The following is a 23938-nucleotide window of genomic DNA, read 5'->3' as shown; positions in this document are numbered from 1 at the left end:
GGCCCCTCCCAGGACCGAGCACAGAGGGTATTCTGGGTGTGGCTGCCTCGCTTCTAAGGCCTGTCCAGCATCAACGATGGGTGTGGTGGTGGGGTGATGGCTACCTTCAGAGCCCAGGGCATGGTCCCCTGCCCACAGCGCTGGAATTGGGTAGACCTGGGCCAGGCTCTCTGGGTCGCCCCAGCTTTCTCCTCTCAGTCCCGGGGCTCTGCACCCTTATTTCCCTCAGGGGAGGCTTGGAGGGTCCTGGTAGCTAGGGTTGACTTTAGCCACAACCTCCAATTCTCCCCTCACCCCACCTCCAATTCTCCAACTCTACCATTTGTAGTGGGCACGGAGTGAGTGACAGCTGCTACACACCAGCACCCCCACCCCCGGTGTTTTAGTCCGGGGTGTTCACACACTTGAGCCTGATGCCTGGCTGGTGGGGAGGGCAGTGGCTGCGGGAGCAGGAGTGCTGTCTGAGTCCTGGGCTCACTGGGCCACACCACACCAGCCACGGGTGGCACATGAGCCATTGAGATGTGGCTGGGACCTGAATCTTACATTTCATTTAAATGGCCAGATGGCGGTCCTGAGAACCGTGCAGCCGCACCTGCTCTGCCGGTCCTCCTGGGAGGTTAATCTCCGAGGTGCTGCGGTCTGAGTCTTGACTCGCCCTGAGATGGGAGCACAGAGGCCAGTGGCTTCCTGCATCACGGTGCCTCAGGCTCGGTGCTGAGCAGCCGTGGGGCCAGGCTTAGATCAGATACAAGACAGGCCTGACCCCGCCCCAGGAGCTTACAGGGCTGAAGGTGCCACTTGTCTCCTGGGCATTAAGTCTAAGGACTCAGCCTTGTTTCTTACACATGTGCCATACCTACTAATACCATCCCAGCATACCCACCACATGCCATCATGCGTGTAGAGAAACACATCAGTACTCCCCTAGAGGCACCTACACATACCAACACAGATTGCATGTGTGCATAGAGGCCTGTCAACATGCAGAAATGTGCCATCGCATGCAGAAAGTCTGCACACATAAAGTGCAGAAACATTCAGACATCTATGCATGAACTGCATGCATGTGCACAAGCCATGTACATGTGTGTGCACACAACCACTTGTGACTTCCAGGCCTGGGGGCCCTGTGTGTCCATCCACCGCGCGCGCACACACACACAGGCGCACACAGAAAGTCACAGAAGCTGGTACAGCGGGTGAGTGCACATGTTGGGGTCCAGGGTCAGCAGTGGGGAGGGGTGCCCAGTCTCGTGGCTCACACAGGGTCTCCCCAGGCCCGCAGGCAGCCGGGTCTCCAGGCCAGCAGCCCCAGCCCTGTGCAGAGCGCCGCCAGCATGGCCACAGCCCCAGCCAACAGGGGCACCATGGTGGCTGCGGGGAGAACAGGAGGGGTGAGTCTCAGGGTTAGGACTGGACCCTCCTGTTCCCACCCAACACCAAGGGCCTCACCCGTGGGCGTGGCAGGCTCACGGGTGCCGTGGCAGGGGACCCCGTGAGCTGGAGGCCGGGCCGGGGCGGTCAGCTGGCGGAAGCGGCCTAGTGGGCAGGGGGCTGGGCACCCGGGGAGGCTGAGGCTCAGGGGCTGGCCGGTGGAGTCGTTGCGGTAGAAGAGGGAGATGGTGACATTCCTGCAGAGAGAGCAGGCGTGGCAGCCACTGACCCCAAATCTAGACAAGAGCGTGTGAGCGGAGGAGCTGGGCTCCTGGCCGCCTGTCACCCTCCCGATGGCCTCCCTGGCCAACGCCCCCTCCAGGCCCGTGCCTGGGTGGTCTCCCGCCCGCCACCATCCCTCCTCTTGAGAGCTCTGCCCGCCCATTCCCAGGCGCCCCCCTCCTCACCCTGCATCGTCGTCCTCGTCGAGGTCCCCCAGGCGCCTCCGGAACTCGAAGCCCAGGCAGGCAGCGTAGGGCGGGGTGTGCCCGTCGTAGAGGCCCAGGGCCCCCTGGAGGGCCAGCAGGGTGCTGTCGTGCTGCGGGCAGATCAGGGCTGAGCTGGCTCCTCCCTCCTCCCCTGGCGACCTCTTTCCTTGCGCTCTAGACTCCTGCATCCAGCTGCCTCCCAGCTGTCCCCAGGCCCCTTAGAATCTCAGCCCCCAAATCTGCTCACCTGGAGGCAGTCCCACCCTTTACAGGGGATCATTTAATACAGATTGGTCACATGGCCCTGCCGGTGGCTCAGTGGTTGAGCATCGACCTGTGAACCACGTGGTTGAGGTTCGATTCTGGTTCAAGGGCACATGCCCAGGTTGTGGGCTTGATCCCCAGTGTGGGGCGTGCAGGAGGCAGCCGATCAATGATTCTCTCTCATCATTGATGTTTCTATCTCTCCCTCTTCCTCTCTGAAATCAATGAAAATATATATATTTTTTAAAAAAACAACATTGGTCAAATGGATGCAAAATATGATTGGACAGCTCAATCCAACAGCCTGTCCCCCTAGAGGAGATGAATTCTTTCTCAGAACACCAGCTCCTCCCTCCTTCCAGACGCTATACCTCTAGTGATATGTCTGCAGCTGTGAGTTACCCAAGGCAGCGCTGAGGTTCCATCGAGACCACTGGCTCTTCCTCACCCCAACGGCCATCCCCCTCATCCCTGTGCCCTCGCCGCCTCCCTGGCCAAAGACTCACAGCCGAGTACATCACCATCTTGAGGGGCAGCCCCAGGCGCTGGACCCGAGAGAAGTTAGCAAGGATGGCATCCAGCAGGATCCCTGAGGGGGCAAGACCAGGGTGCTGAGAACCCCCAGAGGGAGGTGCCCGGCCTCCCCCCGCCCCCGCCCCACACCTCACCCCCTGTCAGCTGGGCCTTCTCTGCTGCCCGGGGTGGGCCCACGTGGGCCCCAATGTCCAGAGCCGAGATCCGGGCCAGTGTCTGCAGGACATCCGGGGAGGCCCAGGACGGGAGGGGGAGACCGTGGGCTCGCTGGGGAGAGACCGGGAGAGAGGACAATGCGACCGGATGTCCTGAGCTCTTCGGGGTCCCCTCGCCCTCCCAATGCCTGTGCTTGTTCCTGCGATCCTCTCTCCATCCCCATCTGAACCCTGCACGGGCTGGGGCTGGCCGGGTCAGGAAGTGGTGGCTTGGGCAATAGCGATTATTTCTAGTAATCACCATCATCCCGCAGCCCGGCAGCCTTTACCTGAGACCTTGGGGCCAGAGGTGTTCCGGAATTCAGCCATTTGGGATTTTGGCCCCGTCTCATGGTGCCGGTACCACATACCTCCTAGCATCCCGTAGGGTCTGGGGCAGCCCCCTAATCACACACATTGCTAGTCCCACCGTGCGGTTGGGAACATTCCCAGCAAGTGGGGGAAGCCAGGCCTAAGAAGATCACCAGGCCACGCCAGGGATAACAGAACCACAAAGGGGAATTGCCAACACGTAGCCTTGAACCTGAGTGTGGCACGTTGCATGGATTGACCCATTTTGATCTTCACAGCAACCCCAGGTGTTCACTCGGTGTCCCCAGCCCCATGGTGCACATGGAGAAACAGAGGCACTAAGGCTTGAGTGACTAGCCTGCGGGAGCATGGGTATTGGGCTGCAAAGCTGGTATTTGAACTCCGCTTGCCTTAGCCACTTGGCTGGGTGGAAGCTCACCTGGCACATCAGTGTGTCCAGAACCTTCCATGCCCTGCGGAGCGGCTCCCCGACCAGGGACAGCCCCGTGCAGTTCTCCAGGTGAGCCAGGAAGTCCTGGATGGACGGGGCCCGGTGAGTCTGGAGGACCACCACCCCCGCTCCCCGCCCCGTCCCACCGGCCCTCTCACCGTCCAGCCCTCCAGCGCCGTCTGGTACTCGGCGGCCTCCGTGGCCTCCCGCAGCAGCTCGTGGTATCGGGGACAACTGCGTGTGGGGAACCTCAGCAGCTGGGGGAAACTGAGGCTCAGAGAGGACAGCAGCATGGCTGGGGGTGGGGGAGTCGGGGCTGTGGCCCTGTCTCTCCCAGGCCTGGCTGCGCAGCACGGGGACACGGCTCACCCACCCGGACAGCTCTGCCCCCGGACTCCGGCTGCTCCCACTCAGGCTCCCGGGAGCCGCCCGCCAAGCCCAGCACCTCCTCTCCTCCCACCCCTGGCCTGCCCGACCCCCTGACCTTGTCCTCAGTGACCGGCACCGTGTGCACAGGGATGGGCCTCCAGGCGGCCTCAGGGCGCCCCGGGCCGGCCTCGGGGAACAGCCCCGCCAGGTTGGCCTGAGCGCTCTCCAGCGTCCGGTCAAAGTCTGTGCTGCGGACGTACACCTGGGGCGGGAGGGGCAGGCGAGGGGCGACAGTCACCAGGGGACCACAGTCGGGGTCAGAGGTTAGCCGCAAAGCTTTGGATTCGCTTTGGAGTTGAAAGGGGGCAGGAGTCAAAACATCAGGTCAGATGTGAATGTCTGAACTTCAATGTGGGAAGTTGGGATCAAGGGTCAGAGGTCAATGGCAGGAGCAGCCGGGTTGGAGGTCAGAGACTGGGTGGGTGTGTAGGATTAAGGGGGTCAGCCGAGTCATTGAAAGTCAAAAAGGAAGATCAGAATGGAAGCTGGAGGCCAAGAATAGGAGAGCGGGATGGAGGACACGGGGTCAGAGTTCAGTACATGTCTATCAGGGATCAGAGGTCAGGAGGAATGATCCTAATTAGGGGATGTCAGAAGACAGAAGAGGAGATAGGAAAAGAAAGGTTTGGTGAAGGGTAGAGGTCAAAGGTCTGAGGTCAGGAGGGCAAGTGGATTCAATGAAGGTTAAAGACAGAATAGGTCAAGTTTTGGAGTGAGAGGGTGGAGGTCAGCAGGTCTGGTTGGTGTTGGTGAGAATGAGAAGACAGACATAAAGGCCAGAAAATAAAGCTAGAATTGATGGAGGTCAGAGGTCAAGGTGTGACTCAGATTGGGATGAGGTCAGAAGTCGATGATTCAAGATCAGAGGTCAGACATAGGTGCAGATCAAGTTGATGGGGATCAAAGGCCAGAGGTGGAGGCCCAAGGAGAGCATGGGAGTCAGCAGGGGTCAGAGGTGGGAGGTCAGGGGCCAGGGGAAGGTAGACAGGGCAGTACCTCCTCCCGCCGGTACTCGGGGCTCAGGAAGGCCTCATAGCGACTCCTCAGGAAGCGGCCCAGCTCCAGCTGCTGGCGGACCCCCTCCTGGGGACAGAGAGGCTCAGCAGACCCCTCCCCGCCCGCCGCACCGCTCACACCCACCCCAGCTCCTCACCGAGGTCAGCTGGCCCAGGCCGCGCGGCCACAGGGCGGACACGGCCTCCTTGTGCGGGTCGGTGGGGTAGGAGGCCAGCGGGGCCCGGTCACCGTGGCGGAACACCTGGGGAGGGGACCCGGTCAGGGCCGGCCTGGGGGCGGGGGGGGGGGCGGGCCGGGGGGGGGGCACCTCACCACAGCCACGAACACCAAGGGTCCTTCCGCCAGGGCCTGGGGCAGGAGCAGCAGCAGGAGCAGGAGAGGTCCGATGGGGTGGCCCCGAAACCCCGGCCCGGCCATGTCCACACAGCCAGACGCTGAGCTCAGCCGGCCGTCTGTGCGCAGCCCCACCTGCCCATTACCTCCCAGCGCCGCACCAGAGCAGGTCCCGGCACGCTCCCCGGCAGCCGGCTCCCCCCGCCTTAGCCAGCCTCAGGTTACCCCATGGGGCAGTCTTTTTTTTTTTTTTTTTTAATATACTTGCTTGATATCAGAGAGGAAGGGAGAGGGAGAGAGAAACATCAATGATGAGAGAGAATCATTGACCCACTGCCTCCTGCATGCCCCACACCGGGGATGGAGCCCGCAACCTGGGCATGTGCCCTTGACCGGGAATCGAACCGCGACCTCCTGGTTCATAGGTCAACACTCAACCACTGAGCCACACCAGCCGGGCCCCCATAGGACATTCCTGGCCCCCCAAGCCTCTGCCCAATGGCCCCTCTACCCAGAATGCCCTTCCCCATCACCATGGCCACCATTCTGGTCTCCTAGACAACCCTCTCAGGTTCTGGTGACTGGCTGACCTCCCCTCTCCCCCTCAGAGGCCCAAGAGCAGCAGAGGGAGGTCAAGCGACCTTGCACCGAGGACTCATGGCCATGAACTTTCAAGAAGTGAGGGCGGGTCCGGTGGGACGGGGAGGGCGGGGCGGGGCGGGAGGGGCTGGGTCCTGACCTCCCGCTCCCCACAGAACGTGACACTGGCCATCGCCGTGTTCACCATCCTGGCCTCCATCTACTTCTTCAACAAGGTGAGCGCGGGGAGGAGGCGGCGGGCGGCTCTGTCAGCGGGTCCCCGTGCCCGCGTCCTGGCCTCCCCTCTCCCACGTCCCTGCATGCCTGTCTGTCCTCCTCCTCTCGTAGGCTCAGCGATGAGAAACAGAGGACACAGGACAGCTTAATCCAAGAGCCCTGCCTCTGCCCGACCATGACTCTGGCCTCTGAGACCTAATAAATGTGACTGAGTCAGCACAGCCAGCTCCGTCCCACACCTCAGCGGCTCTGTCCCGGGGCCAGGCCTCTGGGTCTGAGGGAGGAGGGAACGAGGGAGGAGGGGCTGGGGGCCAGGAGTCCTGGGTCTGAGGGAGGAGGGGCTGGGGGCCTGGACTCCTGGGTCTGAGGGAGGAGGGGCTGGGGGCCTGGACTCCTGGGTCTGAGGGAGGAGGGGCTGGGGGCCTGGACTCCTGGGTCTGAGGGAGGAGGGGCTGGGGGCCAGGAGTCCTGGGTCTGAGGGAGGAGGGGCTGGGGGCCTGGACTCCTGGGTCTGAGGGAGGAGGGGCTGGGGGCCTGGACTCCTGGGTCTGAGGGAGGAGGGGCTGGGGGCCTGGAGTCCTGGGTCTGAGGGAGGAGGGGCCGGGGGCCTGGACTCCTGGGTCTGAGGGAGGAGGGGCTGGGGGCCTGGACTCCTGGGTCTGAGGGAGGAGGGGCTGGGGGCCTGGACTCCTGGGTGTGAGGGAGGAGGGGCTTGGAGCCCATATTCTCAGATTTGAGGGTAGGGGCCCAGAATTTGAGCTGGGTTTTGAGGGATGAGTAGGAGTCTGTCAGGAGTGTTTAGAGAGGGAGAAGTTATTCCACCTTTGGGTGCAAGAGCACAGAGGAGAGAAAGAGCAGGGCTGATTGGCCACTTGGTACCAACACTGTACAGCAGATTTCATTTCTTCTCTCTGAGCCCCGGTTTTCTTATCAGACAAAGATGTCCTCTGGGACCAGAAGGCCACTGCAGGGACAGCCTGAGACTGAAGACGAGCATCGTAAGCGTCAAAGCGCCTGTAGTCATCATCTCTTTTGTTATAGCAATACGTCTTTTCTTCCCTTAGCAAACTTGTATTCAACCTTCAAAACCCACCGGCAATGCCCCTTCCTACCGAAGTGTCGAAGTGTCCGGATGCCCAGGACAGAGTCAGTCCCGGGCTCCTCCCCTCCCCCCCTCCCCACCTCCATCCCCAGCACGTGGCTTGCCTGGGTGATACCTCACCAGGCTCTCCTCAAACTAAGGCCCGCGGGCCACCTGCGGGTGTTTTTGCCGTTTTGTTTTTTTACTTCAAAATAAGATATGTGCAGTGTGCATAGGAATTTGTTCATAGTTTTTTTTAAACTGTAGTCCGGCCCTCCAACGGTCTGAGGGACAGTGAACTGGCCACCCGTTTAAAAAGTTTGAGGACCCCTGTCTCAGCCTCTGGCTGAGCTTTCCCCACTTTCTCATCCGAAAAGAAACGATTGCATTTCAACTGGAAATCGGAGAAGGCGGCCTCTTCATAGGATGGCCAGACATGCTGGCCTTCCCGGAAAAGGACCACGTGGGCCAATGGTTCCGCTCACTTGGTACTTGCGCCCCCTTGACCGCTCAGGCGTCCTGGTTGACAGTCTTACTTATAGGAGCCTTGGCTGCAATACTCGGAGTCACCACATAGGGGTAGTGTTGGGCCATCTTCCCAGTCAGAAATGAGTCCGTTCCAGGAGGGAAGCGGGTTCCGCAAAACCAACACTTGGGAGACTGGGGAAGTGTGTGTGTTGGGGGGCGGGGGGTGGTGTCCTCGCTGCTTCCACCCCCACGCTTCCCTGGCTGGCCTACCTTGGACCCTCGCCCCAACCCCCTTTTTTAAAAAATATTTTTTATTGATATTTTTTTACAGAGAGGAAGGGAGAGGGACAGAGAGCTAGAAACATCCATGAGAGAGAAACATCGATCAGCTGCCTCCTGCACACCCCCCACTGGGGATGTGCCCGCAACCAAGGTACATGCCCTTGACCGGAATCGAACCCGGGACCCTTCAGTCCGCAGGCCGATGCTCTATCCACTGAGCCAAACTGTTTAGGGCCCAACCCCCTTTTTCTTTCTTTTTTAAAATATATTTTTATTGATTTGGGAGAGGGAGAAAGAGAAACACCAATGATGAGAGAGAATCACTGATCGGCTGCCTCCTGCATGCCCCACACCGGGGATGGAGCCCGCAACCCGGGCATGTGCCCTGACCGGGAATCGAACTGAGACCTCCTGGTTCATACATAGGTCAGTGCTCAACCACGGAGCCACGCCGGCCGGGCTCCAGCCCCCAATTTCTATCCTCCACCCTTCACAGGGGTCTCTCTACACCCAAAGTGGACCCTCTCCCTCCAGGTCACAGCCCCTCGGCCTGCACTGAAGGCTGTGGGCACCGGCTTCCCCCACAGTCTTCCTCTTTAAAAAACTGCGTCCGGCCCGGCCAGCGTGGCTCAGTGGTTGAACAGCGACCTATGAACCAGGTCATGGTTCAATTCAGGTCAGGGCACCTGCCCAGGTTGCGGGCTCAATCCCCAGTCAAGGGGAAGGAGAGTGCAGGAGGCAGCCAATCAATAATTCTCTCTTATCATTGATGTTTCTCTCTCCCTTCCTCTCTGAAATCAATTTAAAATATATATATATATATATATATATATATATATATATATATATATATATTTTAAATTCATCCACCTAAGCCCCCTCCATGGCATATCCTTAACCACAGATAACTGAGAGATGGTTTTGTTTTTGTAAATGCCATGCCCCAGTGCCTTTGCACATGCTGTGCCCTCTGCCGGGAGTGTCCTTTCCCACCTCTGCTCTGTGTCAGCCCTTCCAGAAGGCTTCCTGGGAAATCCCTCCCTATCACATATACCTCCCCCCCTCCACTACTCTCCCCTCTATCTTCAGTGGCTATAACTGGGGGGAGGGGAGGGGGGAAGACCCGGAATCGAATCAGACTCCTGCTGCACCCGCAGCGTGAATCTCGGCTGTCGTGTTTATAAAACGATTTGTTGGCAAAGAGCTTGGTCTTGGCGTCCCCTGGGCCTTCCAAGCACTTAGTGCTGGGCCCCGGGGAGCTGCGGCTGCATGTTCACAGCCACAGGCCGTGGAGACATGGGGCTCGGCTCGGCGCCGGCTCCTGGGGGACCTTTGGAACTCCCCACGCCCGGCCCCGCCCTGGCCACCAAACCCACCGCGCCCGGCGGGGCCTGGCCGCGGAGAACTGTAAAGACTCCCCGGAGGCCCCGAGGAGCCGCAGGTCCAGGGCTTTGCTGCCGCGGTTTCTGAGGACAGAAAGCGGCAGGTTTCCCAGGCGCTGGGCACGTTTCTGAGCTCGCTCGGGGGACACATTGGAAAAGTCAGAACGTGGAGCAAAAATGAACCTTTAATTTGGGAACATTTGGGAGTTTATAAACGAAAGGCAACGGGGTTCCCAGAGCAGGGCTGGCTGGGGGCACAGAGAAGCCGGGTGTGGATGAAGGCCCTGGGGCCCCGGGGGACCCTCGGTTTTAGGGAGTTGAGCGAGTCCCGGGTGGGTGTGAGCCTGGTCCCAATTCCCACCCCATGTCTGCATTCCCGTCTTAGATCCGGCCCGCGGCTCTCCGTCTCTCGCTGGGCTGTGTCCCTGTCTGTCTGTCCGTCCGTCTGTCTCTCCTCCTCCCCCTCCTCCTCCCCCTCCTCCTCCTCCTCCTCCTCAGCTTCGGCCCAATGTCAGCTTCGTCCATCTGTCCGGGGCCCTCCCAGTTTCCGTCTCTCACTGGGCCTCCGTTTCATCTCCCAGGTGGTCCCTCCCGGCAGCCGGACCGTCTCACCCCCCCCCCCGCCCCCGCCCTGCAGGGCAGGGCATTGTTCACAGTTCCACGGCCTCTGCAATTAGATAACAAGTTCTGCAAGACCAGTTTCCTCCTCCCACTGGGGATGTGCCCGCAACCAAGGTACGTGCCCCTGACCGGAATCGAACCCGGGATCCTTCAGTTCTCAGGCCGACGCTCTGTCCACTGAGCCAAACCGGCTCGGGCAAGTTTGTGTTGTTTTAAGCAGCTAAGTTTGTGGGAATTGGTTACCGCAGCCTTAGAAAATGAATGCGCCCATTTCACAGGCCAGCAAATGGAGGCTCTCTGAAGGTCACACAGGCACTCCATTGCTGGCTTTGCCGCTGGAATGACGGGGTGGGAAGTCAAGTCGGGGACAGGCCACAGAAAGAAGAGGGTCTGGACCCAGGAGGGCCACGGGGAGGCCTGGAGGCCGCGGCCAGGCTGCAGTGGGCGGGGGGGGGGGGGGGGGGGGGGGGCCTCCGGGAAGAGGAAGGAATGGGAGCCCTGAGGGGAAGTGGGTGCCGGGCTCTGCCCTCCTTGCCCTGAGGCTCCTGTGGGCCTCAGCGTGTCCAACAGGGCGGGGGGCAAGGTGAGGGAGGAGGAGAGGGGGGTCCTGGTTTAGAGACGCTCACTCCCCGCCTCTCCCTCCCATCACTCCCTCCGGCCCCTTCTGGCCTGGCCTGCGTCCCCTCCCCCACCGTTCTCCCTCCCCGAGCCTGGGCCCCAGGTGGGTCTTTCTACTAGTACACTTGGCATTGAGCCTGCCCCTCCCCTGCTCACACACCTGCCATGGCTCCCCACTGCCCCTGGACAAAGGCCCAGCCCCTCCGCCTGGCCTTTCGCTGAGGCCCATCAAAGCCCTCAACGCCACCTCCCGCCGCGTCCCCTGGAGCTTGGCCCGCCCACCTGCTCCGTCCCAGCCGCGACCCCCTCCCTGTCCATCGCCGGGGCCTCCTGCGGATTAGAGTCTGGGTCTGGGTCCTCCGGGGTCCCCAGTGTCATCACCACAGGAGCCTCACAGGAGGACGTGGCTAACACCTTAAACCCAGTCCTCGGTCAGGTCCGCCTGAGACCGGGGGGAGGACAGCACCCACTCGCCACAGGACGTGTCCCAGGATTCGGGGGGCGGGGCGCCCACAGAGCAAATGAAACAGACGAGGCTGTTAGGCTGCCGTTCCGTCCCTCTTCACTTTATTCACCGAACAAGCCCGGGGACCCAGATGAGCCGAGCTCCCGGGATAGAGTCGGACCCTGACATCGACCCGGCCGGACCGAGGGACCGTGACCTGGGCCGACAGGTCCTCCCCCGCGGGCAGGAGGGTCGGAGAGGTGGGCGCTCAGACCCCAGGAACGGAGCCTGCAGCCCGCAGGGAGGGCGGGAGCCGCGGAGAGGTGTCAGGTGAGGGGGGTGCGCTGTCTCCTGACAGCTGTTTCCCCACTTGGGTGACAGTCTGTCTGTCTCCCGCCGCTGGGAACACATCCACCCTCGGCTGGGGCTCCGCCTCCCTCTCTCCTTGTTGGCAGAAACAGGTCGTGATTAAGAGCGTGAGGCCGCCCTCCTGCCTGGGAGGGATGTCTCCCCCGGGGCTGGGGCTGCGTTCCTGGCAGGCCCCGTGGGTCCCAGGGGCCGTGGAGTCTGCGCTCCGTGGACACTGCTGGCCACAGGGTACGCGTGGAGGTGGGGCTGTGGGATCTGAAGGATGAGGACTGTCTGCCCCTCCCCCTGGGAAGTCACCCCTACTTTTGAAATGTCGGCCTCCTTTTTCCCTCAAATGTAGGCTCCACCCCCCTCCGTCTTTCTGATGCCAGGGCCTCGAACCATGCGGTTCCCCTGACAGGCCTTCCCAAACCAGGACGGAGTGGGTTAGCGGGGTGAGACCATTCAAGTCCCCACGACCACTTACTCGCTGTGTGACCTCTGGGAGGTGGCTTTACCTCTTGAGCCTCAGTGACCTCATCTGTACAATGGGCGTCATTGTGCGAAGCCTCTTTCGGGAGCCCATGCGTTGATAAGGCTCCGCACGGGACCAGGTGCACGGGATGTGATCCGTGCCCGTGAGGGTCCTTGTCTGATGATGGAAGGAGTGCGTCGCCTGGTTCTTAGGGAAATCTTATCAGAGAGGGTTTTCAGTCCCTCTTCGGCCCAGTAAGAATCCGAGGTATGCAGGGCCGGCATGGCTCAGTGGTTGAGCATCGGCCTATGAACCAGGAGGTCACATGCCCTGGTTGTGGGCTCGATCCCCAGTGGGGGGCATGCAGGAGGCAGCCCATCCATGATTCTCTCTCATCATTGATGTTTCTCTCCCTCTCCCTTCCTCTCTGAAGTCAATAAAACTATATTTAAAATAATTTATATGAATAAAAGGGTAATATGCTAATTAGACCTGGAGACCGTCCCAACGTCCTTTTGGACAAAGCCATGGTGGCAGGGCCCAGGCAGAAGCGGTTGGGGCGATCAGGCCAGGAGGGGAGGGCAGTTGGGGGTGTGCAGGCTGGCGGGGGAGGCAATTGGGGGTGAGCAGGCCAGCATGGGGGGGGGCAGTTGGGGGCAAGCAGGCCAGCATGGGGGGGGGCAGTTGGGGGTGAGCAGGCTGGCAGAGGGAGCAGTTGGGGGTGAGCAGGCTGGCAGAGGGAGCAGTTGGGGGTGAGCAGACCGGCAGGCAGAGTGGTTAGGGGCGCTCAGGCAGGCAGGCAGGCAGGTGAGGGGTTAGGAGCCAGCGGCCCCAGGTTGTGAGAGGGATGTCCCTCGAGGGGTCCCAGATTGGAGAGGGTGCAGGCCAGGCTGAGGGACACCCCGCCACCCCCGTGTACGAATTTCGTGCACTGGGCCACAAGTAATAATAATAATAAAACAAACAGAAGTCTTCCTGGGAAGGAAGGAGAGGAGGAATACGGGAAATAGCCAGGTGTCGCGCGGAGCGATTGAGATGAGGCCGTGCCAGGAAGACGTCCTGAAGGAAGAGGCGGGGTTGGGCGGGGCGGTGCAGCCGCCCAGGGAAGAGGCTGCAAACTTTACCGTTCCCATCATCCCCTGGGCACTTCAGCTCGGAAACGGGGTGACTGAGGAGCCCGCCTCACCTCGGCCCTGGCCTGGGCAGAAGGCAGAGGCTGGAAGGGGGAAGGCTGAGCAGCTGCCGAGGAGAAGGGAGCCCAGAGGACGGGCAGCGTTGAAGGGTCCTGCGACTCCGCCAGCCCCCGCCGCACCCAGCTCTGTGTCCAGCCCCCGCCGCACCCAGCTGTGTCCAGCCCCCGCCGCACCCAGCTCTGCGTCCAGCCCCCGCCGCACCCAGCTCTGCGTCCAGCCCCCGCCGCACCCAGCTCTGCGTCCAGCCCCCGCCGCACCCAGCTCTGCGTCCAGCCCCCGCCGCACCCAGCTCTGCCTCGAGAGAAGCGGTGACAGGGAGAGCGGGGGGGGGGGGGGGGGGGGGGGGGGGGGGGGGGGGGAGTGGGCGTGGCTGTTGCCAATAACACTTTATGTAGGGACACTGAATTTCGTCTTTCAAGTCATTTTTAAAAATATATTTATTGATTGATTTCAGAGAGGGAGAGAGAGATAGAAACATCAATGATGAGAGAGAATCATGGATCGGCTGCCTCCTGCACGCCCCCTACTGGGGATCGAGCGCACAACCCGGGCCTGTGCCCTTGCTGGGAATGGAGCCCAGGACCCTTCAGTCGCAGGCTGATGCTCTATCCACTGAGCCAAACCAGCTAGGGCTTGTTTCATATATATATTTTTTTTTTCAAGATTTTATTGATTTTTTTACAGAGAGGAAGAGAGAGAGGGATAGAGAGTTAGAAACATCGATCAGCTGCCTCCTACTGGGCATGTGCCCACAACCAAGGTACATGCCCTTGACCAGAATCGAACCTGGGACCTTTCAGTCCGCAGGCCAACGCTCTATCCACTGAGCCAAACCAGCCAGGGCTCATATGATTTTTATGCATCATGAGCATTATGCTTTGGATTTTGTTCAAGCATGTTAGATTGGAAAAACCATTCTTAACACATCAGGCTATACAGAAACAGGCCTTGGGCTGGGGTTTTCCAACCTTGACCTAGACCCGGTGAGGCAGTCTTTCTTTATTTTTTTAAAGTATATTTTATTGATTTTTTTACAGAGAGGAAGGGAGAGGGAGAGAGAATTAGAAACATCGAAGAGAAAGAAACATCGATCAGCTGCCTCCTGCACACCCCCTACTGGGGATGTGCCCGAAACCAAGGTACATGCCCTTGACCGGAATCGAACCTGGGACCCTTCAGTCCACAGGCCGATGCTCTACTCACTGAGCCAAACCGGCTAGGGCATATTTTTATTGATTTTAGAGAGAGGAAGGGAGAAGAAGAGAAAGAGAGAAACATCGATGAGAGAGAAATATCAATCGGCTGCTTCCTGCACACCCCCTCCTCCACCACCACCACCACCACCACCACCACCACGAATCAAGACCCCGGCATGTGCCCTGACCGGGAATCGAACCGGGATCTCCTGGTTCATAGGTTGTCGCTCAACCACTGAGCCACGCCGGCCGCGCGGCTCTGGCTCTTCTTGTGAAAAGTGCCCCCTGGTGATGGAGTTGTCGGAATGGTTGTGATGTCCTGGGTGACGAGCTGTCTTCCTAAAACCGTCAGCTGCTCATTCCCTCCCCTGTCTCACGAACCATCTCTTCCCTTCTTTCTCCCCACCCGCCTCCTGGAATCCGAGCGTTTTGTTCCCTTTTCTGTCACTTTACATGATGAGGTTGCTTGTCCCATGAGGTACAGGTTTTTTCCTGAGTCTAGATCTTCCCTTTTCATTTTAGCTTGAGTTGTTGCTTTATACACAGAGCTTTTAAATGTAAGGCTGTCAAATCTGTATCCTGAATGTGAGAAGGAAGGGAAAAGAATGGCTTTAAGTGTTTTTTAACAGGAAGGCATTTCCTGGAGACAGAAGAACTCACACGTTTCGCTTGCCGTGCTGGGGTTTTGACAAATGCATGCATTGTGTAACCACCACCCCCCTCCCCCCCCCAAAAAAAAAATATTCCCTTGTGCCCTTTTTACTTTACGTATTCTGAAACACAGGCAAGCCAAAAGAATTGGCATGATGAATAGGCAATTCTCCCCCCACTAGCCATTCTGTGTTTTTAAATAGTGAACCCAAATATAGAAAGTCTCTGGCAGAGACTATGACTGTTGTTGACACCATTACACAGACCACCACAGGCATCAGGGACGGACCAGGAGAGGAGGGAGCGAAAGGAACAGGGGGAAATGAATAAGTAACGGCTGAAACTTCCCACTAACCAACACATCTAGGAAGCTCAATGAACTCCAATAGCGTAAACGTAAACAGACCCACAACCAGACACATCCTAGTAAAAAGGTTGACAGTCACCCTAGCCGGTTTGGCTCAGTGGACAGAGCGTCGGCCTGCGGGTTGAAGGGTCCCAGGTTCGATTCTGGTCAAGGGCATATGCAACGGTTGCAGGCTCGATCCCCAGTGGGGGGCGTGCAGGAGGCAGTCTATCGATGATTCTCTCTCCTCGTTGATGTTTCCATCTCCCTCTCCCTTCCTCTCTGAAATTAAAAAATATATATATTTTTTTAAAATGTTGGAAGTCAAGGACAAGGAGGTAATCTTGAAAAAAGAAAGAAAGAAATGCCTTTTCACTTGCAAAGAAACCCCAGTAAAATACAGAGCTGGCTTCTCAGCCGAAAGGAAGGAGACCAGAAGGCAGTGGCATAACATAGTGGAATAAAAGTGCCACCCTAACCGGTTTGGCTCAGTGGATAGAGCATCGGCCTGCAGACTGAAGGGTCCCGGGGTCGATTCTGATCAAGGGCATGGACCTTGGTTGCAGGCTCCTCCCTGGTCCAGGCCCTGGTCAGGGCTTGTGAGGAGGCAACCAATTGATGTGTTTCTCTCACATTGAGTTTCTCTCTCTCTTTCCCTCTCTCTTCCACTCACTCTCTCTAAAATCAATGGAAAAATATCCTCGGGTGAGGTGTGTTTTTTTTTTTAAAGTGCCAACCAAGAATCCTATACCCAGCAAAGCTGTCTTTCAAAAGGGAAGGTGTCCCGGCTGGTTTGGCTCAGTGGATAGAGTGTCGATCTGCAGATTGAGGGGTCCCAGGTTCGATTCCGGCCAAGGGCACATGCCCGGGTAGTGGGCTCGATCCCCAGTAGGGGGCGTGCAGGAGGCAGTCTATCGATGATTCTCTCTCATCATTGATGTTTCTATCTCTCTCACTCTCCCTCTTCCTTCCTCTCTGAAATCAATAAAAATATTTTTAAAAAGAAATTACATAAAAAAATCTTTAAGAAATTAAAAAGACTTAAAAATTTATTATTAAAAATAAATAAATAAATTGGTCATCCTTATGGGAAAAAATTAAGTTGGGACTCTACATCACACCTCATAAAAAAAACCCACACACACACACAACTTCAAATGATGAAAGACTTCAATGTGCAAGTCAAAGCTTTTAGAAGATAATGAAGGACAATGTCCTTATCACCTTGGGGTAGGGAAGGGTTTCTTAAAAGAGTCCCCAAAAGTACCCAGCATAAATATTTGGAAATTTGACTACGTTAAAATTAAGAAACGTCTGCCCTGGCCCAGTAGTCAAGTGGTTAGAGCATCATCCCTTACACTCTCTCTAAAAATCAATGGAAAAAATATCCTCGGGTGCCCGGCCGGCGTGGCCGAGCGTCGACCTATGACCCAGGAGGTCGCGGTTCGATTCCCGGTCAGGGCACATGCCTGGTTGTGGGCTTGGTCCCCAGTGTGGGGCGTGCAGGAGGCAGCTGATCCATGATTCTCTCTCCTCACTGATGTTTCTCCCTCTCTCTCCCTCTCTCTCCCCCCCCCCGCCCCTGAAATCAATAAAAATATATTTGAAAAAAAAAATAGCAGACCCTGGAAACACAGATGCTCATTTGCGAAATGCACAAATGTCAGTCAGAACAAAGCAAATTCGCTGCAGTGTCTGCCCCCGAGAACACCACCCCATGGCAACAACGCAGGAACAGAGCGACACGAGCGAATATTTGTAATACGTTTGCCTTTATTATTTTTAAAAAATATTTTTATTGATTTCAGAGAGGAAGGGAGAGGAAGAGAGATAGAAACATCAATGATGAGAAGCATTGATCGGCTGCCTCCTGCACGCCCCCTACTGAGCATCGAGCCCACAACCCGGGCATGTGCCCCTGACCCGAATCAAACTTGTGCATGTGCCCCTGACCCTTGAGTCCGCAAGCCAACGCTCTATCCACTGAGCCAAACCGGTTAGGGCTGGTATGCTTTTTTAAAAAATATATGTTTCCTTATTGATTTTAGAGAGAGAGGAAGGGAGAGGGAAAAAGAGAAGCCGATGGGAATTGTACCGTTGACCTTTTGGTGCAAAGGATGACACTCAACCAACTGAGCCACACCAGGCTGGGTGTGGTTTGCTTTTTTTTTTAACTAAAAGCTAGGTTGTTTTCCACCAGTGTGCAGCAAACTTTTTGCAGGCAAAGGAAAATTTTTTGTTGTCTTTTATACTGTCATCTAGTATTTAGACACTCAAATTTTGATAACTATTTCTTTTTAAAAATATATATTTTTTTGCCCTAACCGGTTTGGCTCAGTGGATAGAGCATCGTCCTGTGGACTCAAGGGTCCCAGGTTCGATTCCGGTCAGGGGAATGTGCCTTGCTTGTGGGCACATACCCAGTGAGGGGTGTGCAGGAGGCAGCTGATCGATGTTTCTCTCTCATCAATGTTTCTAACTCTTTATCCCTCTCCCTTCCTCTTTGTAAAAAATCAATAATAAAAAAATGTATAGCATGCCCTAAGATTTAAAAAAATAATAATAAAATAATAAAATATTTTTTTATTGATTTCAGAGAGGAAGGGAGGAGAGAGAGAGAGAGGTAGGAACATCAATGATGAGAATCATTGATGACTGCCTTCTGCTCGCCCCCTACTGGGGATGGAGCCGGCGACCCAGGCATGTGCCCTGACAGAATCGAACCGTGACCTCCTGGTTCATAGGTGATGCTCAACCACTGACCCATGCAGGCGAGGCTCAATAACTATTTCTAACCATTTTCCATGAACCTATTTCACTTATTTTAAAAATGGTTATGACTTACCCATGGAAACTCATCCGTATTTTGAAAAAAAAAAGGAACTTGTTGGAAAGATCTGAGCGCTAGTTACAGTGGAAACAAAAGTAAGACTCTTGATGCTTTGGGTTTTTCTACCGGCATGACGCGTGACCGGACTACATTTCCCATAGTACCTCGGGCCTAGCCCCAATGGGTTGGGGAGAAGGAGTCTGAACTCTGGTTGGAGACTGCTGAGCTCTGTCTTCGTTGCAAAGGGCGTGGTCCTAAGCTTGCTGGGAAATGTAGGCGATCCCCACGTGGGAGGAGAGGGCGGGGCTTGCGGAAGGACCTGCGTGAGGCACCCAATGGCTGCCGGGAAACGTGGCGGTAGGCCTGTCGCTCAGCCGCCTGGGATTTGTAGTCCGGACAAGTCCCTGCGGCTACCAGTGCTAGTTCTGCTCCGGGCTGGATCATCTCAAGCCTTGCGCCCTTCCTCCACCACTTCCCTGGATCCATTAATGTTTCTACCCTAATCAGTTGCTGAGGCTTCCTCTGGTCCGCGGCTCCGGGCTCTCAGAGCAGGTGCTCCTCGTGGAGAGCCAGGGAGGGGGCACTGGCAAAAGCTGGCCCTTGGCAGGCCTGGGCGGGGGGTAAGGGTGCCCATAGGCAGAGCTGAGTCGGGAATAAACCCAGAATGCTGTATGTAGGCGAGCTGATCTGATGTAAAAACTCCTTGCAAATGCCTTCCACTCACCACCTCGGACCTGTGTGCCCCAGCTCTTTGTTCCTAGGCTGGTAGGACAAACATTGACAGTGGCATCTAGAGTGATGGTGTGATGGGGAAAGCCTCGGACCTGTGGGAGCCCGGGGGATTTGCCAGGAAGGAAGAGAAGCAGTTGGAGATCCGACTCATCTCAGGGTCCCCAACCTGGCCCCACCCAGCCATCCTCCAGGCTTCATTCAAGGGGCTCCCGTGTGCCAGGGTATGCTGGGTGCATGGAGTTGCTTATACCCAGCCCTGCCCCACAGTGGTCCCCCAGTCTGGCTGACCAGTACAGGGTCAGGAGAGCAGTCTCACTCACATTTGCCCAGTAGGAAGTGTCCTAGGCAGGACTAGAACTTGGGCCTTCTGGCTCCAGAGTCCAGGCAAGTATAGCCACGAACTGCCCGATCCACTTACTGCCCAGAATGCCAAGTCCATGAGGGTGAACCCCTCCTGGGCAAAGGCAGAAACCCAACATCTGCCTCGTCTACCCTCTGGTTGCCTATGCCATCCTGATGCCCCCTCCCCCTCCAGCCTGGAAAACAAGCTTAGGGGCAAGAATTTTGAGCAAGGTCTTCAGCCCCATGATTGACGTCTTCCTGACCATTGGCCACCCCCTCACACTCCCACCTCTCATTCTTCACCTGGAGGGGGCGTGGTGCTTCCCCCTTTTTGGAAATGGCAGGGGTGATTGTCACTGGTTGACCCAACAGTGACACTTTAGGCTGGTTGGTGCCACAGCTGAGGGAAGGGAAGAAGAAATGTAATGATATCGTGGTTTCTATGATAATGTCAGTCAGGACCGTGATGCCAGTATTGAGGGAAGACACTGGGGTGATTTCTGGGTGTCCCGACCGCCCCAGGGAATAACGGTATGAAAAATGGTGGGGAAGGAGAGAGATCACGTGGCTCATGTTCCACCATTTCCCACGTGCTCACTCACTCACTTCCTGGGCTCACCTGAACATCCCAAGAACCATACAAGGTAGGGGTGATTGTGCCTATGTTCAGATGAGGAAACTGAGGCTCGGAGCAGGGAAGAGACTGGCAGGGAGTAGAGGAAGAAACATTGGGCGGGAGACTACACTTCCAGGCTGGGTAGGTCTTCAAGTTTGTGTCTCAACAGAGGCCCCTGGGGGTGGGGGAAGGGGGTGGGGCGGTGCCCCAGGAGCCATCTGCTGAGACAAGCTTGAGACACACTAAACAAAATTAAACGAGGTCTTTCTCGCAAGACTTGTCAGAGCCTTTAGCTCCTTTGCGATTCCCAGATTTTCTCTGATCAGGACCAAGACCTGGGGCAATGATTGACAGGCCCCGGGTCCCAGAGGCCCTGAGCGGGGCACTATGGGGGTGAAGGTGTTAGTGTGTGCACTTATGTATCCTTGACATCTGTGTGCAGGAATGGAGGGCCGTGTGTCCATATGCATCAGTGGCCTCATGTGATGATTCTGGGGTTCAAATAACACCCGTAAAGGAGGAACGGGACAGGCACCCCAAGACCAGGTTCTTGCCTTTCCCGGCCTGCCACGCGGCGAGGGAAAGGCCAAAAGTGCTTCTTCCACTGCCCGCTCAGGTCAGACTCCACAAGGCTTTATTGTCGCCGGACCTCGCCTGGTGCTCGGCGCCCCCAGGAAAAACACAGGCAAGGAAGGGGTCCCGGCCCCGCAGGAGCCCCCGCCTCCGGGATCGCCCAGCCCGGCAGGGTGGGAGGGAGGGAGGGAAGGGCGTTCTCGCTGGGTGCGCGGCCCTGGCAAAGGGCGGGTTGCGGGATGGAATGGGGAGGGGGGGCCGGCCCCGCTAGAAGGGGAACTCGCAGACGTAGTAGAGGCGCCGCTCGCAGTCGTGGTCCCACCAGGAGCCGTCGTCCGAGGCCTGCGCCACGCAGTTCTCGAGCGCGCCGCCGTTGGGCTGGTTGGGGCTGAGCGGGTGCGGCGCGGCGCTGGGCTCGCTGCCGGGCTCGGGGCCGGGCGCGCGGTGCCAGGCGAAGAAGGTCACGCGCTGGCCGTTCTCGAAGAGGTAAAGGCCCTCAGCGCGCCGGTCGTGCACGCCCAGCCACACGGGCCAGTTGTAGGGAGCCAGCGCCCCGCGCAGGTAGCGAGTGAGCGCCTCCATCTGCTGGCGGTCCGCCGGCTGCGCGAGGCTCCCGCCCCGCGCCACGCACCGCGCCTGCGCCGCCGCCTGCGCCTCGAAGTCGCGCGAGAGCAGGAAGCACTTGTGGCCCAGGCGCAGCCCCTTCAGGCAGCCTGCGGGAGGGGCGGGGTCAGGCCCTCGGTGGGCGTGTAGGGGGCGGAGCCAGATCCTCCAGGGGCGTGGACAAGGCGGGGTCAGAGACTCCGCGGTCGGTCAGGGAGGAGGCGGGGTCAAGAGCCAGCAAGGGGGGCGGAGTCAAGGCCGCCGGGGGCGGGGCGATATGTAGGGACCGGACAGTAGGGGGCGTGGCGCGTGCAGAGTGGGGTCGGCTCTACCGCGTGGTGTGGAGTGTTTCTCCCCCACCTCCCGCCTGCTCCCGGCATTCCCCCTCCCCGCTACTCTAACCTCCCCATCAGCCAACACCCCCAAGTTTCAAGGAACCCCCTCGCCCCAGACCTCTCCGGGCCCCCGCCTCCCACCAGTTCCCCGCCAGGCCCGGATCGCCCCGCTTGCCCCGCCCCGCACCACCGTGCGGACTCACCCTCCAAGCGGCCGTGCTCGCGCTCCGCGCGGCTCTGCGCCTCCTGCAGGACTTGCACGGCGTCGCGGGTGTCGCCCACCGCCTCCCGCAGCTGCCGCAGCCCCTTGGTCAGCTCGACCACGCGGGTGTCCAACACGTGCAGACGGACGTGCAGCTGGTGCAGGCCTGTGTCTAGGCCGGCCAGGCGGCCCACTGCGTACGGACAGGGCGCACGTTGGCTGGGGACCCTGGGGGCGGAATCAGGGGAGCGGAGGACCTGGGGGGACAGGGACCTATGGCCTCTGGGGGCCGAGTGTGTGGGATGGGAGTTGGGGGACACGGGAATCCTGGAAGGTCGGTGGCCCCGGGCTTTTGGGGAGGCAAAGCCGGGACCCAGAGCTCACAGGGTTGTGGGCGCGACGGGCTGGGCCGTGAGCAATGGAAAGGTTCCCCCGGGAGCGAGCGCGCAGTTCGTTTTGGTGAAAATGGTGGCGGAGGCCTGGCGCGCAGGGCAGACCTAATGGTAACTCACGGATGTAAGTGATGGCGTCCTCCGGGGTGGGAGAGGGGCTGGGGCTGGAGGAGGGGGTTGGCGTTGCTTCCTCTTCTTCCTCCTCCCCCTGCTGGCCCTCCTCGGCCTCCCAGGCCCCTTTGTCTTCAGGGGTCCCCTCCAGACTGTCGTCCCCCCTCGCAGTGGGCAGCCCCAGGGCCTCCTGTAAATGCTGAGGCCGGGAAGGGATGGTCAGGGACAGCCCGTCGCCCCATGCTGACTCCCCAGATGCTCCAACCCTCCCTCTCCAGCTGTAACCTGGCTCACTGCCCTCCAGTCCCTTCTGTGAGGCCATCACCCCCATCCTCTGGACCGCTCCCATCCCTCCCACTGGCCCAGTCCTCTGATCTGCAACAGCCCCTCCCCAAGCCATGGTGATCGTGGTCACCATCCCCCCCCCCCCCAACTCACCTTCAGCATCAGGGCCTCCCTCTCCCGCTCCTCCTCCTGGGCGCCTCCCCAGCCCCCCTCCCACTCCCTCTCGGCTCCCCGAGCCCCGTGGCTGAAACCCAGGAGCTGGGGGACCACCAGGGCCCCAAGGAGCCAGGCTGCCTGCATCAGGGTGGGCTCGCAGCACCCAAGGCTGTGGACAGATGTCTCTCAGGAGGGGGGGTGGTCTCTGGGGACTGGAGTGTGTGCAGATCACGAGCCCCCGGTCCCCACCTCTCCCAGCTCCTCCCTGGTCCCTCTCCTCCCAACTCCTGTCTCTGCTCTTGGTCTCAGTTCCTCGATGTGTGTCTCTCCCCGCCTCTCTTGGCTCCCCTGAGGCCCTGCCTCTGTGGCCGGAAACCTCCAACGTTCCAAAGCCTGGATCCCGCCCTGGGTCTCCCCTCACACCGCCCTCTTCCCACTTTCCAGAGCTCACTCCGCCCTGTTCTTTCCTTCTGCCCCGGCCAAACGCTCCGATGGGCAGGAGGAGCACGGGGCTGGCTCTCCCAGGGATCCCGCAGACACAGCCTCTACCCAGGAACCCCCTCAGGGGGTTGTTGGGCCGGGACCCTGCCCCCCTCTGTCCCTGGCCACTCCTCACGGCGGGGGCGAAGGGGGTTGGGGGGGAGGGGGAGACTGCAGGATCTCTCCAAGGTTGTCATTACCCTGCTGGAAGAGGCTTCCCCACCCTTTCCAGGCTCTAGGGCGCCGTCTGCCTCAGGTCTCCCATCCCACCCTCCACGCTCTTGCCCCAAGATGCAAGTGAGTGTGTGGGACACATACGAAGAGCATGCGTGTGGTGGTGTGTGCAGCCCCAGGAGGCCGGCCTCTGGGATTCATTTGCCATATGTTTTCCTGGAGGCCTGCAGACCAGGCCCTTCGTGACTGGGGACTCCAGACAGACCGTCCCGCTGGGTGAGGGGCCAGGGCAGAGGGGAGGGAGGAGGAGGGGCTAGGGCAGAGGGGAGGGAGGAGGAGGGGTGAGTGGGGGTCGAGGATGCTTTCTCCGGGAGGTGGGGCAGCCAGGTGCAGGGCTGGATGCACACAGAGCTCTGAGCAGTCAGCGAGGTTCATCTCCAGCCTGGACCACTGCATCGCCTCCTCCTGCTCTCCCCCTCCTTCCTCCCGAGCCCCTCCAATCCGTGCTGCTTGCCGCAGCCTGAGCAATGCTTCCAAACTGTAAATCAGACCGTGTCACTCCCCACTCCCCTGCTCCCCCAGCTTCCCATCACGGGCGGAGGAGAAGCCAAACCCTGCCCTCGGCGAGGGTCTGGCCTGCCCTGCAGGGGGCCGGGAAGGGCGGGCCCTTGGCCGTTCTGCAGGCTCAGCACCCCCACGCCCCTGCCCCCTAGGATCCAGCCACACCGGAGTGTGGGTAGCCTCTTGGCTACTTCCTGAATGCTGAGCTCCTTCCCACCTCATAGC

At 58.8% G+C, this 23938-nt stretch overlaps 2 protein-coding genes across 2 annotated transcripts; both read right to left on the bottom strand.

The window, feature by feature from the left end:
* Positions 1-851: 851 nt before the first annotated feature.
* Positions 852-5483, bottom strand: ACP4 (acid phosphatase 4; the record flags this gene model as incomplete). Its single annotated transcript, XM_079800611.1, has 11 exons — positions 852-1377; positions 1456-1634; positions 1845-1975; positions 2636-2718; positions 2798-2930; positions 3609-3704; positions 3779-3877; positions 4105-4251; positions 5046-5132; positions 5203-5307; positions 5379-5483. The coding sequence occupies 11 exons, from the start codon at positions 5481-5483 to the stop codon at positions 1262-1264; spliced, it is 1281 nt and encodes a 426-aa protein (XP_079656737.1). The 3' UTR covers positions 852-1261.
* Positions 5484-20298: 14815 nt separating this feature from the next.
* On the bottom strand, positions 20299-22807 carry CLEC11A (C-type lectin domain containing 11A). The gene is made up of 4 exons (XM_079800612.1): positions 22496-22807; positions 22067-22256; positions 21556-21747; positions 20299-21127 (listed from the first exon to the last, which is right to left on the bottom strand). The coding sequence occupies exons 1-4, from the start codon at positions 22640-22642 to the stop codon at positions 20682-20684; spliced, it is 975 nt and encodes a 324-aa protein (XP_079656738.1). The 5' UTR covers positions 22643-22807; the 3' UTR covers positions 20299-20681.
* Positions 22808-23938: the final 1131 nt, after the last annotated feature.

This window comes from Cnephaeus nilssonii, assembly GCF_951640355.1.
Source record: "Cnephaeus nilssonii genome assembly, chromosome: 20".
NCBI lineage: Eukaryota > Metazoa > Chordata > Mammalia > Chiroptera > Vespertilionidae > Cnephaeus > Cnephaeus nilssonii.
The sequence above is the reverse complement of the archived record's forward strand: the minus strand, read 5'-3'. Positions and strand labels throughout refer to the sequence as shown.

Bases quoted from the DNA above. Each gene is read 5' to 3' on its own strand.
- CLEC11A (XM_079800612.1), bottom strand. From the start codon at position 22,642: ATGCAGGCAGCCTGGCTCCTTGGGGCCCTGGTGGTCCCCCAGCTCCTG. The intron at 21,748-22,066 runs GTGAGTTACCAT...GTCCGTACGCAG, and splicing joins GGACGCCATCACTTACATCC to TGGGCCGCCTGGCCGGCCTA. The intron at 21,128-21,555 runs GTGAGTCCGCAC...CCCCTCCCGCAG, and splicing joins CGAGCACGGCCGCTTGGAGG to GCTGCCTGAAGGGGCTGCGC.